General features: G+C 38.6%; 2 protein-coding genes and 1 non-coding gene across 3 annotated transcripts; 1 reads left to right on the top strand and 2 right to left on the bottom strand.

Moving 5' to 3' along the window:
• Window positions 1-3,625: 3,625 nt before the first annotated feature.
• Window positions 3,626-5,971, bottom strand: LOC137943850 (uncharacterized). Its single transcript, XM_068789280.1, has 4 exons — window positions 5,811-5,971; window positions 4,802-5,326; window positions 3,691-4,696; window positions 3,626-3,634 (listed from the first exon to the last, which is right to left on the bottom strand). The coding sequence occupies exons 1-4, from the start codon at window positions 5,969-5,971 to the stop codon at window positions 3,626-3,628; spliced, it is 1,701 nt and encodes a 566-aa protein (XP_068645381.1).
• Window positions 5,972-7,049: 1,078 nt separating this feature from the next.
• Window positions 7,050-13,645, bottom strand: LOC137943849 (helicase SEN1-like; the record flags this gene model as incomplete). Its single annotated transcript, XM_068789279.1, has 7 exons — window positions 13,541-13,645; window positions 11,214-11,780; window positions 9,924-11,093; window positions 9,441-9,768; window positions 8,667-8,672; window positions 7,298-7,547; window positions 7,050-7,191 (listed from the first exon to the last, which is right to left on the bottom strand). Coding segments are annotated over exons 1-7 (2,568 nt in total), but the record flags the coding sequence as incomplete, so codon positions are not given.
• TRNAS-AGA (transfer RNA serine (anticodon AGA)) lies at window positions 12,521-12,602 on the top strand. Its single transcript has one exon. It is a non-coding gene; the product is annotated as a tRNA-Ser (tRNA).
• Window positions 13,646-15,642: the final 1,997 nt, after the last annotated feature.

Raw genomic sequence — 15,642 nt, 5'->3', positions numbered from 1 at the left:
GTGGATACCGCTCTAGCAGAACCAACTCTTTGAAGCTTTTGCCAGAAAAGCTGAGGCAAAACTGATCCTATTTCTGTCCTGGATAACTGAAATGAAACACGAGGACCATAATGCCAGCAATTTAATTGTGCTAAACATACCACAAGCACTAATCTCCTTACAAGTACTGAACAATTGTTGGAAAATGAGTTGGCGTAGGACTTCCTTATCCATTCTATCATGCTCTTTTTATTCATTAAAAGATTTCCAGCAACAAATTCTGTGAAATCAAGTGAGCTTTGCAGAGTATTTTCAAGTTGTACCTCAGGCACCATTTGTATTCCACAATAAGAATTCCAACTCTGGCAAATGAGAAACTCAAATACAGACGATTTTGTAGTAAAGAAAGTTTTTTCACCCCTCCAGCCGGCAGATGACAGAAACAAGAGGAACTCGAGAAGGTAAACAAAACAGTGAGGAGAGATGTAATCAGGCTCGCTAGCCCAGTTTGATTTGTAAGTGTCATCCAGAGCTTCTTGAAGCTTCCAAGCCAATGAGGACCCCCCAAATCCAGATTCAAAATAGATCTTCAACTGTTGAAGAAAGCCATTCCACGATGGCATCTGATGTAAATGAACATGTATTTTTTTATAAAGTTCATCGCTAAGACCTCCAGATGCTAAAACAATCATTACTGCACGGCCAACCCGTCCATGTGTTAACTTACCGCTCTTGGGAATCAAGTTCTCAATAAGTATTTCTTCAAGCATCTGTTTGGCAATTATACTATCACGCACAGAAACCATATTCTCCAGAATCCCACTATTCGAGTCAATGGGAAAAATGATATCAAAAAGATCCTTTTTCGATAGATTAAGAAAACTTTGCACCTTTCCAGCAAAGGATTTTGGACCGACTTGTTCACATTTGATAAGAAACTTTGAGATTTGAAAAATAAGAAAAATAATACTGACTTGGCAGAAAGCAGACATTGCCCTCCTTTTAGAATAATTGTATAGGTTTTCAAGTCTATCAAGTAGCTTCATACCCACAGAGAGAAGCTCAGTAGTCCAGTAGCGTTTTGCACAAGATGTGAACTGTTCGCTGTTCATCTCAACCATCTCTGTCTTGTGATCTAGCAGGAGAACACTTCCATCACTCCCTTTAATCCAAAATGCCTCCGAACTGAGTGCAAGATAGGTATTGAAACCATGTGTTCGTACACCCAAATATTCCAAACAAAATTCTTGACCAGTAGAGTACTCATCCTGTGGCCCCTTTTCAAGAGAGGAAAGAAAAGATGTAATGTTCAGCACTATTTCCTTCCACAAATCCCAAAAGTAGTATAAGCTTTCAATGGAAATGACGTCAAGAGATACCAATTTGTTTGTTTGTTTCTCCACATCCATCACCACTGATTCCCAGTGGAATTTTGATGGATCCAACTGCAGATGGAAATCCAAAATCTTCCTAGCAGCAAGTACAGTCAGACAAACATTTTTAACTCTTTGGCCAGCACTTAATAATTCAAAAATTTTGGATACGGTGTTAGCTTTCTCTGATAATAACATTAGCACACCATTAACAGCTTCATTAAAGGAACTTGACACTTTCTCAGAAAGCATTATGGCCTTCATCAAAACTTCTTCCTCAACAAATGGCTTCAGTGGCCACCCCTTGCTTCCAGGGCTCCACAAACAGTTCAGAAGAACATGCAAAAGAATTAACCTCACTGCCTTCTCATACTCCCCAGCTTTCTCAAGCATTTCAGCCTCACGCAGGAGATACCCTTTCTGTCGTGCAATCTCAGCAGCTTCCATATAATTTCCCCACTCCATCTCGGTCGCTAACAACTCATCAAGAAGATTCCAGGACTTCAAGAATTGCCGTATTAACTCTGTGGTACCAAAAGCCTTCACAAATTCCATCATATGCAGCTTCTCTCCGAGCTTAAGATAGTGAACAGCAGAACTTTCCAGAAATGAAGTTTCAATTTTCTCAAATTCATGATGCTTTCCAACATTGCTAAGTGATGAATCCTCTTTCCATTGTTGAATAAATTTCAATCCCATGTCAAATTGACAACCTTTAGTACAAGCAGATAAACACTTAGAGAAACGTAGAGCTTTAGCATAAACTTCAGCAGCAAGAGACCAAGATTCCGCTAAAACAAAACATTCTGCAGCATCCTCAAGTCTTAACCGGCCACATCTCTCATAAAAAATCTTACCTGCTTATATACAGGAAAAGCTATCAAATGCCATACAAGTTTTCTTTTTTTCAACTAAAAAAAAAAGAACCCAAAAACACTCCACATCATACAGAAGATGGATAAATAAAAAAACAAAGGATTTAGATGTCTTCAGAATCTACAGATTCATAAAGAACAAAATTATAGCAGCAGATAAATCTGACCTGCTTTCATATACTCTTTTAGTTTCATAAAACAATTTGCAGCTGCTTCGGCCTTGCCAATGGTTTCGTAAATCTCAGCAGCTTGTAAAAGAGCAGCATTTGCCGTGTCGGGATTAGACGAAAGAATTTTGTCTGCATTAGCAAAAAGTCCAGCTGCTCTAGCCCACTTTTCACGATATTCATCACCAGCACGTTCAAAGCACATTGTAGCCACTTCATAGTTCGCTTCATTAAAGAACTGTCCAAATAATGGAAGTCTTATATAAGTTCACATGACAAGGTATTATATACAAGACCCAGAGTCCATAATCAGTATCACACACTTGACATAGTTGCATGTGGCTCTCAGATGACAAAAAAAGAAAAGAAAAACAAAAGGGACTCTGCAAGTGAATGTGAATTGTTGTTAAGAAATAGCCTCATTGTTTTTAAAAGAAGTTCAGAGATTTCAATGAAGTGAAGAAACAGGGGAAAAAAAGAAGATTCATAACAAACCTTAATACCACGAGTTCTCCACTCTTCTGCAGTACTGGCTGCCCGCATAGCCTCTGCAACTGAACTATCAAGGTGCTTCACTTGGACACGTCCTAATCTCTTCCAGTAGTCAAGTATTGGCTTAAAATTCTCTTCAATGCTCTCACAAATCCATAACCTCTGCCTTGTACGAGTAATGGCCACATAAAGTTGCTTCAGTTCTGAACAAAGGACATTGTGTTTGGTCACATCAAATTTAGGATACCTCAGTGAGGTGGAATCAAGTAAGTCTTGCTCTCCCGTATATTCATATATTACTCTCCATTGATTTTTCAGAGGAGAGGCACCAAAAAAGTTATATAACAAAACATCCTGCAGAAAAGAGCAAGACCAAGCATTGTTCAAATAGGGAATTAATTAATAATAAGCATATAAAGGGTTAAACCACGTTACATATGCCCAAAGGGATCACAAATTTTTAACTTCATAGCTCTTGCATGATGATGCCATGAACATATGGGAGTGGGTGCAGAGGACAAATAACCGACAGGCATAAAGTTTCAAATTCAATGCATAAACCAAATGGATCTAGAATAGTACTCAATTAGAAGTATTTATCACCTGAAATTCCAATCCTTTGCATTCCAGAATTGTAAGGACGAGGGCTTGTTTACCAACGTGACTGACGATTTGTCTTTTATCAATCTCATCACGAACTAAAATAACTTGTTCAGCTCCAAAGCCATGGATACTACCGCTAGTACTTCTGCTATTTCCAAAAATAGTTATAATGGCATTGTCATCATTCCCAGAATCTAGTACCACTGGAGCCTCTCCATTTATGAGACTAGTCTCAGGTTTCAAGACATCAATAGAGGATGGAAAGAATCGATAAAGCAGGTCTATAACACTCTGTGCCAGTTTCAAAAGACCATCATGAGTACGGAAGTTCTGAGATAAACTAAAAATCTCAGAAACACGTAGTTCATTTCCCTTTCCTCTCATCTTATACTCATTTTTCACTTCTGAACGAAACTCTCTATAAAATAGAGATCTGATATCTTGGAACCTAAAATCAATTCCTCTGTCAATAGTTTGTGCAGTATCACCAGCAAAAACAAATCCTTCATCAAAATTTTTGCAAACATATTTAAAAAGAGCAATCTGTCTCATTGTGAGGTCTTGAACTTCATCAATATAGACAAAATGAAAATTTTCTCCTTTGCAGCCATCCATGATAAGTCTGTGGTGAAGATCAATCACTAAATCAGACAAATCATATTCTCCTTTTTTACCTTTTTTTTTCTGATAATCAAGAAAAATATCATAAATTCTCTTTCTTTGCTCACAGTTTAGAGTAGATGCACGAGCCTCTGAAAGTTCGATAAAATCTTCTCTACCAAGTATACCATCATGCGACACACCTATCCCCAAACCACCTTTTATGTGACTCATTATCTGGGTATAAACTGTAGATGGATCAAGTTTAGAGGTCAACTGCGAACTAAAATGAGGCCAATAAGCAGCAGCAAAGCGATCATAGTTTACTTCTTTACTTTGACGTAATGCTTGCAGTGCAAGTGACTTTGACTCTCGATTTCCATCTACAGATAATGGAATAGAGCTACGAAATCTATTAAAAAAAGAGTTCTGAACCGTTCCATCAAGCATCATTAGAAACTTCCTGAAGGAAATAATGAGAGGATAATGCTTTCGTGGAATATTAAGAAGACAATCAGGAATATCTGAAAAATCAGTCAAGCCATCACTGATGTCATGCATCTCACTGGAGCCAGAACTACTTGAGTAGTTACCACCTGACATGAAACTGGAAGCACGATATAGAAAACATTTAGTGAGACAAAAAAAAAGCATTTACACACAGAAATAACAAGAAAACCAAATAGCAGTAGTAGAAAAATCAATGTCACACCTCTGAAGTCGATTAAGTTGGCTCCTTATAGCAGAACAAAGTTTTGGGCTAACGGTAACGAAAATCTGACGTAAGAAATCTTCCTGTCCTGAATCCTGAAAATCACCTTGTTGCACATATTTCCAGTTTGCAATCTGAGAGGAATCACCTTTGATCCCTTCAGAAGAAATAAGATAGCGTTGCTCCCTTTGAATCAGTTTCATTGTCAGCACAGTAGTCTTCCCAGTTCCAGACCTTCCCAAAATAAAAGAACTCCTTGGAAACATTATTATTTCTTCCTCTTCATCATTAACTTCAAAAGGTATATCAATTTCTTTCCCATCATCAGCAGTAAGCAAGTGTTTAACTATACCAGAAGATAAGGAATAGAACTTCATTAACAACAAACTGTCGTTAACTTTGGAATTTTCCATATAAGTGTTGACATCAATAACTCCATCCTCCTCTGCCACACTAGCTTTGCAGTTTTTCTTAAAACGAATGATATCAGAACTTATTTTCCAATGCATGGGCACCTCCATTTTTCTGAAAAATAAAATATAATGAGTGATTATGCTAATCCTGTAAAAGATTCGGCAACTTGGAGATAAACCAAGAAGGACAGAAAATCATCCTTTTCTGAAAGGCAGAAAATGATCCTTTATCCAAGAAAAGTAAAAATAAATTTTACTTTGGGTGTTCAGCAGCAAACTCTGCTTAAATATTTTGTTATGCACTTTACTGGCCCTTCAATGCTTTTAAACATCTGCAAAGCCAATAGACAGTCTCTTGGGTTTTGTACAATAACCTTCAATACCTGATACTTTTGCAGGAGTATGAATGTCTCTTTAGAGCTCAAATTATAGTTAGTCAAAGAAATCTAACGACCAGAGCATGCAGGTAAGAATGGCAATAGTGTAGAGGTATGTTGGTATTAACTTCTAGCCCGTGGGCAAGTTGGTAGATGTTCGATAGTTCAGAGGCATGTAAGTAGTTAACCCGAAATTAAAAAAAGAAAAATCCTACATACCCCTCAACACATTTAGCAAGGCAATGGCTTATGTACTCATCCGTGTACATTCCAAATATATTATCCAGACGCTTAACAAGTTTGGAGATGTCAGTGGTCGGTACAATGTCCCAAACTTTCATGACCTGACTGTAGTCCTCACGCTTTGCAATATCAACCATCCATACCAGAGACAGATGCTTAAGCTTGCAAAATTTTGCAAGCTGAAACGAACCAGGAAAATCAAAAATTTTATTTTTGGGGCGCCAACCATCAGCAAGCTTCAAGAGCAACCGTACAACTGCTGTCCTGGTTTGAAGAGATTTTATCTCAGGAAATGATTTCCGGAAGTCCTCACTAAAAAGAACCTGCACTCCAAGATAACAAAAATATACAACTTTAAGCACAAAGATGAGATTCTTAAATAAAATAAACAATTGAAACATATGTAAAATAGCTTTTCAATAAAAAAAAAAACACAAAGAAGAATACATAAAAAAAATTTTCCTTAGATACACAGATACTGAAAAATAAAAGCAAGACAATTTGTCATAAAAATCCTAAGATCTATGTGACTCGGACAGGGAAGACATCTCAAACTCATCTATGAGATGATCTGGGGGAATAGTCCTATGATCACTTGGGTTTGAGCTCAATAGTTGGCAAAAAATATCCTGATTACTAATCAATCATTTTGAGATGATTTGGCCAAACATAAACATGACATTAGAGCAAATCTAAACCCAGGGCTCTTCTTATTTTACAGCCCCTAATATGCTTTCTACAGCCCCTGGCTATGAACAGCATGACTTACGCTAGGTGACCATTTAGGATAGGAAGTAAAGGGGAGTGTTAATTGACAAAAGTACCATCATTCTAAGAATCCACATGTCAATGTTGTTGTCTGGGCAGGAGAGGAGCTGCAGAGACATATAACTTGAGATCTTCAGCTTATTGGCTAAGCCTTGGAAGATCTTGAACCAACTTTCTAGAAAAAAAATGAATTTAAACAATGGTTAATTAGTTTTAGATGCACTTGGACCAACCTCTACAGAAACAGTTCTTTTGTTCCTAATTAGGTGTCTGAAGATATATAATAATTTCCAAGCATTTCAACGTCCCATGAAAAACTGTCGGCAGGATCTAAAACGTTTGTTCCCTTTGAAAGTCACCATGGCACCATACCTTCCATTTAGCAGATTTCAGAAGTATGGAATCTGAATTGAGCAAATCATCAAGCTGGTACAGTTCATGCTTGGCATCTAAAATTGCTTTTGCCAAATTTTTATCCTCCTCAGCATTGGCAAAACATTGACGCTTCTTAGCATCATGAACCAAGTCTTTCCAAACAGAACCACTCTGAATTAAAGTGGTTGCATGTCCAAGAACCCAAAGGCAGTGCCTGCAATAAAGCTAATTATGATTTCCTTAAATAGATATTTCAGTAAAAAGCAGCTCCAAAATGACCACTCATGATTAAGGTGACATTAGTAAAATGCTAATACTACCTAGCCCTTGACAGTGCCACATTTGCCCGATTCAGGTTATCAAGAAATCCAACATTACCACCACTGTTTGACAGAACCGTCGAAAGTATAATCACATCCTCTTCACCTCCTTGAAACCCATCAATGGTTTTAACCTTTACTGAGAAGCCATCAGACCTTTCATATTTATTTGCAATCTTCTTAGAAATCTCATTAACCTGAGCAGAATAAGGAGAAACCACACCTATGGAGAGCCCTGTTCCATCCCAAGCTGCAAATGTGATACTCAGCCTTCAGACTACGCTAAAGTACTCAATAGAAATCACCAAGTTTTGACAACAATTCATAGCCAATGCTGACAGCAACCAGAATGATACTTTCCCCTTTTGACAGAATAAAGATGCTGTTTTGTAGAGCACAGTACAGGACAAAGCAATAATAATAATAAAATACAAGAAGTTCCAACACAACACAAGACAAAGGTGTAGATGAATCTGTTTGTTCTCCATGAATAAGACACAAATAAGAGAAATAAAATCTCAAGAAAACAATATAACCAGTGATCCATTTCCTTATACTGAACAAAACAGATCCAACAGCTTAAAATTTAGCACACTACTGAAAAAAGCTGTGTAAAGCATTTAAGTAAATTCACCACCAGCATCTAATAGATTCAAAGACACTCTAGGTACTCAAATGTCATTCACAAATCACAACTCATGAACAGAATAAAAACCATAAAAGGGCAACATAAAGCACAAACTTTGAAGTAGTGATCATCTAGTAATTTTTCTCTCAGACAAGCAAGCTCTCCCAACGGTCCAGATGTCATGTAAAGTTCAACAAGATAGTAGAATTTTGATGGGTCCAAAGGATCTGATGTGATCATATCCAATTAAGTGGTCAACATAGGCAGATTGTATGGATTTCATGAGAATCAAGTGCACCTAAAATAAAATCCAGAATAGCCACAAAATAAAAATCATTACATGTCAGTTAAAAATTCTCACTGACAGTTTTTACACGCTATAAAATAATGCTTCCAACAATATCTTCAGGATTAGAAATTTAAACCTAAAAACAATGCCACCAACTTAACGAAGCATCAGGGACTTGCCACCGGCCAAAAGAATAAAAATAACATCCTTGAATATGTTCTCCAAAACGCAACCTGGTTCTTCATGACAATGACACTATAAGAACATTTTTTGCTAAACAGCATGAGGGAAAGCTTAGCAACAACTTCATAGGAGTAAAAATAATATTTCATGTAAGAAGTCACTTATAATTTGTCTTCACATAAAAAGTCACCACCTTTTAACACAAACAAAAAGATAATTTAAAAGGCATGATCACCGAGGTTAATCAGATTTCAGATGAGTTAGTTAACAGTTAACTTTGTCAATCGCCTAGCCAATACTACCCAAAAGACCGATCTGTTAGGTAGCGGAAAGCCAAGTACTTAACCCAAACCACAAACTTTAACACCTCGTTCCTGGGTTCTGTACCGCTAACCTCCGGGATTCGAACACGGAACGTGGTGCCTGGCTCTGATACCATGTCAAGCACCTAGTCGATACAACCTAAAAGACTAATCGTTTAAGTGCGGAAAGCGCAGCCCTAACAAAAGTGGACAGAACCACTCTGACACCCACCGTTCCCACTCCTTATCGCTCCATGCGGGATTCAAATGTGGGATGTGGCGTGTCTGGACCGGAACCATGTCAAGCGCCTGACCAATAAAACCCAAATGACTAGTCGTTTAAGGTGCGGAAAGCCAACCTACTTAACAGATCAGGGGTGGACAAAACCTAACCCAGATGGACCGGAACCACCTAGCTCCGACACCCACCGTTCCCGCTCCTGACCGCTCCCCGCGGGATTCGAACGCGTGACGTGGTGCCCAGCTCTGATACCATGTCAATCGCTTAGCCAATACTACCCAAAAGACCGATCTGTTAGGTAGCGAAAAACCAAATACTTAACCCAGACCACAAACTCTAACAAACTTGAGGCTTGCAGACATTCCTCTCCTCTACACTTGTAACTGCATAGTCAATTAATAAAAAACTATCAAAAGTTCAAAAAAATAAAAAATAAAAGGCCCCAGTTTTCAACGTAACCAAGAGAGAAGCATGCCAGTTTTTTTTCACACTAATGATACCTTTATGGAGGCTTCTGAGGATTCTTGTAACAACAGCTACCTCAACCATATTTTTCCGACTCCTACCAACTTCATCCTTCTCCTCCCTCCCGTCAGTTATGTTAATGAATGAATAAGCACCATACATGCGTTCAGGAAGATAATATTTTGTATAGCTAGATTTCTTCACATTTGGACCATCCAAAATTAGGTTATTATAAAATTTAGCATTTGGAAAAGCACTAATCTTAGGATGCATCCGATATTGGATGTTGAAGAGATGTTTGGCATAGCCAAGTAGACCTATTCTTTCAAAAAGACTTCTGCCGAAGTAAGCTTCCATGGACACCTACCAAGAAGCAATTAACTAAATAAGATTTTTGACATACAAAGAAAATAAAAAAGTAGCAGCTAAGATTGGATGTGAGTTTTCACACCTAAAAAGAAAACATATTGAGAAAAGGTGGCACATTAAACAGCAATATAAAAAGATGTAGCCCTAACCTTGCTCTTCACCATTGAAGGCAACTGACATTCATCTCCAATAAGAACAGCACGTTTTATCCCCCGAAGTCGAAGTGGAATCAGTGATTCACATTCTTTTAATTGTGCTGCTTCATCAATAACCAGTACATCAAATGCATCCATTGCCATAAACTGTAACAGAAAAGAACTAGATGCTGTACAGAATATGACAGAAGCACCACGCAAGCAAAACTCTCTTATAGAATCTTTGGCAAGAGTACGAGGCAAGCTAAGAGTGTCTTGAAGAACTTTTAGGATACTCAGGCAATGACTTCTAGCTTTGTGTATTTCTACAACTGCTGGGCTCTCAAACTTTAAATTAGCTCTGTGAGTGTCTTCAGACGGACAACACTCATCTCCTAGTCCTTCACACAAAAAGACTTGCTCCATTTCCTTGTCAGCCACATCTCCAGTCAACAAAAGAGATTCAAATGTTTCAAGTGAATTTAAAAGATCAAAGGCCATAGAGTGTAGCACAGAAATGTGAAGTCTAGGTAAATGTATCCACATAATTTTCATACAATTCACAAGCTGTACTGAAATAACTTTAAAACGTTTCACTAAAAATCCCCAAAAACCAATATCAAGTCTCTCCTTTTCTACTTCATTTTCAAGATAGAGATGATACTGTAGGAGGGCATTCTCAAGTAATGCTATCATCAAATTTAGGCAATGCCCCCATCCAGTAAGTGGTTCAAAGCATACAGCAAGTTGATCCACACGATCATCCAAGAAGACGTCTGTAAGATCTCCGACTCTAGTCATTCGATCCTTGTTACCAAATAAAACAATATCTCCCACTGGACAACAGCCAAATATATTTTCATAGCGATGCTGGCGAGACTCCTTGACCAGATCCAGGAAACGAGAGCACACTTCTAGAACTCCAGTATTTGTTGGTGCACAAGTAAGTGCCCTGCAGTTCATACGCAAGAGAGCCCACAGTAATACACCAACAGTTTTTGTTTTCCCAGTTCCAGGTGGCCCCTTAATAAGCTTTACAGGATGACAATGAAGGCATCTTAAGGCCGAAGTTGCAGATAATATAGAAACCATTTGTGACTCGTTTAAGTTAAATCCGAGGAGAGAATTAGAAAGCTTAGGAACCCAAGAATCATATTTTGAACAGTCACAATATGCAGCCTCCTCCTGACATAACAAATGGACAGTCAAAAAAACATAAAACTTGAAAAGTGTAAAAGTAATAAGATAATAGACCCAAGTTCACATGTAAGGAAAAGGAAAATGACATGTTATTGAAGACCATACTTTGGCCTGTAAAACCGATTTGATAATGTGCAATTTGTCCCCGTCACTCTCCCAAGTCAGAGCCTTCCATATGCGATTATTTGTTGTTAAGTTTGTGAGGAATGTTGCAAAAATTGACTTTCCCATGCCAGTAGTAACTTCAAGACTCTTAGAAGTTCGAACTCGCAAACCCTCATCCAACTCCTCTTCTATCTGTAACTCTCTTTGAGGCTCCTCTTCTAATGCATATGTTCCAGAGACAGAAGCCAGACAGTAAGTCATATCATGACGGGTGAAATCCTCCACTCTTTCCGGTTTCAGACTTGATAAAATTAAAATATCCCCACCCTTAGGTTTGTATACCTTAGAGACACCAAAACCAGATTCAGTTTTCCAGCTATCAATCTCAACAAGGTAAACATGAGAAGAATCTGTTACTTCCTCTACAGATGTTACTTCTGCAGAAGGCGCTTCAGAGACAGCCTCCAAACTGGCAGATATGTCTGCCCGTGTTTCTTCCATAAGAGGAAAAATAAATGACTGAAAATACTCGTCGAGACATTGAAATTTTACCGGTACCTTCACCACCTATAAGAACGAAAAACAACGTGATCATTCAAATTTTAAAAAGAAAGTGAAACAGATTTTTGAACTCGGAAAAACATTAAAGTGCAGAGACAACTAAAACAACCCCAGAAAAAGCAAACGTAAGGGGAAAGAGAAAATAAAAAGCAACCAACCGGAGAAATCGTACAACACCGTGCGGAAGAGTTCGGAATTGTTCCATATAACAAAAGAAAAAACTGACATGCATGCATTCGTTTCATATTACTTGAACCATATCATACAACCCCGACGAGCGAAAAGGAGATCACCAGAACGAGCGTTAGCTCCCACGCTGACAAACTCAATCACTGAAACTAAATGCAGATTATACAACCCTCAATCTTAGACAATAAATGCAAGAACTATGACAGAACATAAACCTATCCGATAAACGCAAACCGAACACAATAATTTATCTTCAAACAATCAGCCGATGTACGAAGTACGTACTTAAGCGCACCTCACGGAACAAACCACACGAAAGATCTCCCATCCCGAGGAGAAATCCGCCGGCAATTATTACTCCGACGAAGCCGAATCCCATGCTCAATCGGACGAGACCGGAAACCGCAGAAGTCCATCACACCAGAGAACGCAGCGAGGACGGAGCTCGCTTTCTCAGCAGCGTAAATTTACGTGCTTGGAATGCTGCTGAGCCGAAAATAAAGAAATAGATAAAGATGAGAAGAATATGAATAAATGTAGCACGTTTATCTCGTGGTGTGGACGTGCCGGAGTGGTTATCGGGCATGACTAGAAATCATGTGGGCTCTGCCCGCGCAGGTTCGAATCCTGCCGTCCACGCTTCAGGTTTCCTCTTTTTTTTTAAAGTTTACAGTTAACTTTTATTTTATTTCGTATTTTTCTTTCAAAGTCTTTTTTGTTTTTTTCTTCTACCCGTCAAAAGGTCAACGTAAGTCAAACGTCTAGTCTTGTAGAAGCAATAAAATAATTTCACGACTTCTTTTAGTTTTTTTTGAATTTTTTTGTTTTATTCAACCTTTTCTCAGGTTGATTGTTCTGGGAATTTGCAAGGTGAGGATGAAAAGCAACTTTTCCCCAGTTTCTGATTCTCTTTCTCGTAGGCGGAACTGTCTGAAACCAGAAATCGGCGTTACTGAGCTAAAGAAGCAGAAGAACCTCCCAATGCTGAGAAGGAAAAGGAGCAGAGAATGAGAATGAAATGGGGTTTTAGTCTCGTGTCTGAGACTCTTCAACCGCTTAAAAGCCACGCCAAACCAGCGGCTTTAATTCAGTGGAACGAAACAGTAGAAAATTAGCTTCGACTTCTGCATAAAATATTGTCCCAGAATTTGTTTCTGGATGTAAATTTTAAACTAAATCAAATAAATTACGTGCGAAAGGAGAGGTCTCGATTGTGTCATGGTCTTCAAAATTTCTCTAAATCTCATAAAGAATAAACCAGAAAGAAATGTATATAAAGATATTTTTTCTCGACTGTGTCATGGTCTACTTCTGTGACTAAAATTCTTTAGAATGTTTGAGCTACAGAGAAGGAAATTTCTTGTTATTTGTGGTCTGGGTTAGCAAACCGATGCCGTTTGTATTTAACATTCCACGGTGAAAAAAATCCGATCAAGAATTCTCCTCCGGAAAACCAGTTCGAAATGCAGGGACCCAAGAACCGGGAGAGGCGATACTGAAACACGAACTGAGAAAAACTCTGAAAGACAAGAAAGAACAAAGGAAAAACGTTAACGGGGTGCAAAGTGCAAACTGACCTTGTTTTTGTACAGGTCTTCATCGAGAATATCTTCGATCGACCATGAAAGCACGACATCCGTAAGCTGTCTCTCCCATCTTCTACCTCCGTCGGATTTCCCCATTTTTCGTCCCACACTTATCACCTCAACTCAAACATGAAACAGCCGGCTCTCTTCTTCTTAAATAAAAACCGAAAAAAACCCCCTTTTTTCCTTCGTCTCCAAGAAAACAACCTCGGATGATCAACCTTTCTTTTTCGAGACGACCTGAAAAAGACTCTCACCGGCAGAGACGAGCCGTACAGAACGTAGAGTACCTTCGTAAAAACCAACTGGGAGTAAACAAAATTCATACTCGATCTCATAGACAGGTATAAAATTCTACGGAGATGAATTTCTACGAATGAGGAGAGCATAGTGTTGGAATTTGTAGGCAGTCTGTATAAGATCCGTGGGGTTGCTTTCCTAAAAGGTTTAGGGTGATTTCCTAAAAGGTTCGAGCCTTTTAGTGCAATGGTTTCAACACATAGACAGGGAGAAGGGGTAACATCAAGCCAAACCAAACTCTAACTTACATATGTTCGAGTTTAATTTGATTTAAATACTTCGAAACGGGAATTCAGCCTTAAACCTAAAATTGGAATTTGAACTCAAGCCCAAAAATTTTAACCGAATCACTTCTTTTTACATTATTTTGGAAACCCGAGGACCGGATGCTCAATTTAAAGTGACTTCAGAGGGAATCAGATGCTCAATTTAAAGTGACTCTCGGAGGGAACTGGATGCTCAATATAAAGTGAGTAAAAAAAATTCCATACTCGATCTCATAGATAGGTATAAAATTCTATGGAGATGAATTTCTACAACGAGGACCTTCCCTTATGGGGAGCATAGGCAGGGAGGGGGTTAACATCGAGCCGAGCCAAACTCCAACTTACATATGTTCGAGTTTAATTTGATTTGAATACTTTGAAAAGGGAACTTGACCTTAAACCTAAAATTGGAATTGAACTCAAGCCCAAAATTTTTAATCGAATCACTTCTTGTTATGTTATTTTGGAAACCCGAGGACCGGATGCTCAATTTAAAGTGACTTCAGAGGGAACCGGATGTCTCAATTTAAAGTGAGTAAACAAAATTCAATACTCAGATCTCATAGATGTCAAATGAACGATGCGACGGTTGAATGAACGATTCGACAAAACTCAACAACTGACGGCACAACGAGCTCACGGTGGTGGACGAAACCACCACTACCTCACGGGACTAACAGAACAGTCCAAAATACCAACGAGAGAGAGCGTTGAGCTCTTTGGTTTCACGACGAACACCAAAACACAAGCGACGAAGGAAAATTGTTTCTGTTGGGGTTTTTCCCCCTTTCATTATGTATTTAAGTTTTAAATTTTCCTGTTACAAAATGGCCCATGGGCCCAATACAATATTACCCATCCCATTAAGCCTAATCTAATAACCTTATGTACATAATCTAAATTATACAACAATTATGAACATAAATTACATCTAATATACATTTTAACATATCGTAACATATAAAAAATTTGAACAGGCTATTTCCACTTAAAATCTTTCTATCCATTGTTATTCCACGTTTTCCTGTACTTTCTTTTGCTTATAATGTTGTTGGATCTGGCACTAAGATGTGGCATAGACGTCTAGGCCACCCAAACTCGGTTGTATTTCGTACATTATTTAAATTGGGTTTATTAGGCAATCAAGATTACACTTCTCGTGATACTTATTTTGACTGTCTAGCTCATGCCACAGCTGTCAGTTGAGCTCATGCCGCGGCCGTTGGTCTCCGTTCGTCGGTTATTGCCACAGGCATAATGGAAAGAGAGAATAAGGAAGATTGAGCCCACAAATTTAACGTCAACGAGTAGTGAATTTTTCTTTATCTGCTCTCGTTCGTTGTTTTAGTGGACCTCCTTACATGACTAAATGAAGGCCTGCGACCCAGAATCTAAACCGGCTCGGCCCATACAGACGTGCTCGTTCGTACAAGTGTTTGGTGGATAGCTGAAAATGAGCCCAGTTCTGAGTCAAATCTCACTCAGCCAGTCACTCTTTTTGGTGGACTTGAACAACATAGGAGTGAT

Source organism: Aristolochia californica, unplaced genomic scaffold (assembly GCF_029961685.1).
Source record: "Aristolochia californica isolate CCGP_79_NKW_82.1479 unplaced genomic scaffold, dmAriCali1.0.hap1 SCAF_11, whole genome shotgun sequence".
Lineage (NCBI taxonomy): Eukaryota > Viridiplantae > Streptophyta > Magnoliopsida > Piperales > Aristolochiaceae > Aristolochia > Aristolochia californica.
This window is presented reverse-complemented; position numbering and strand designations above follow the sequence as displayed.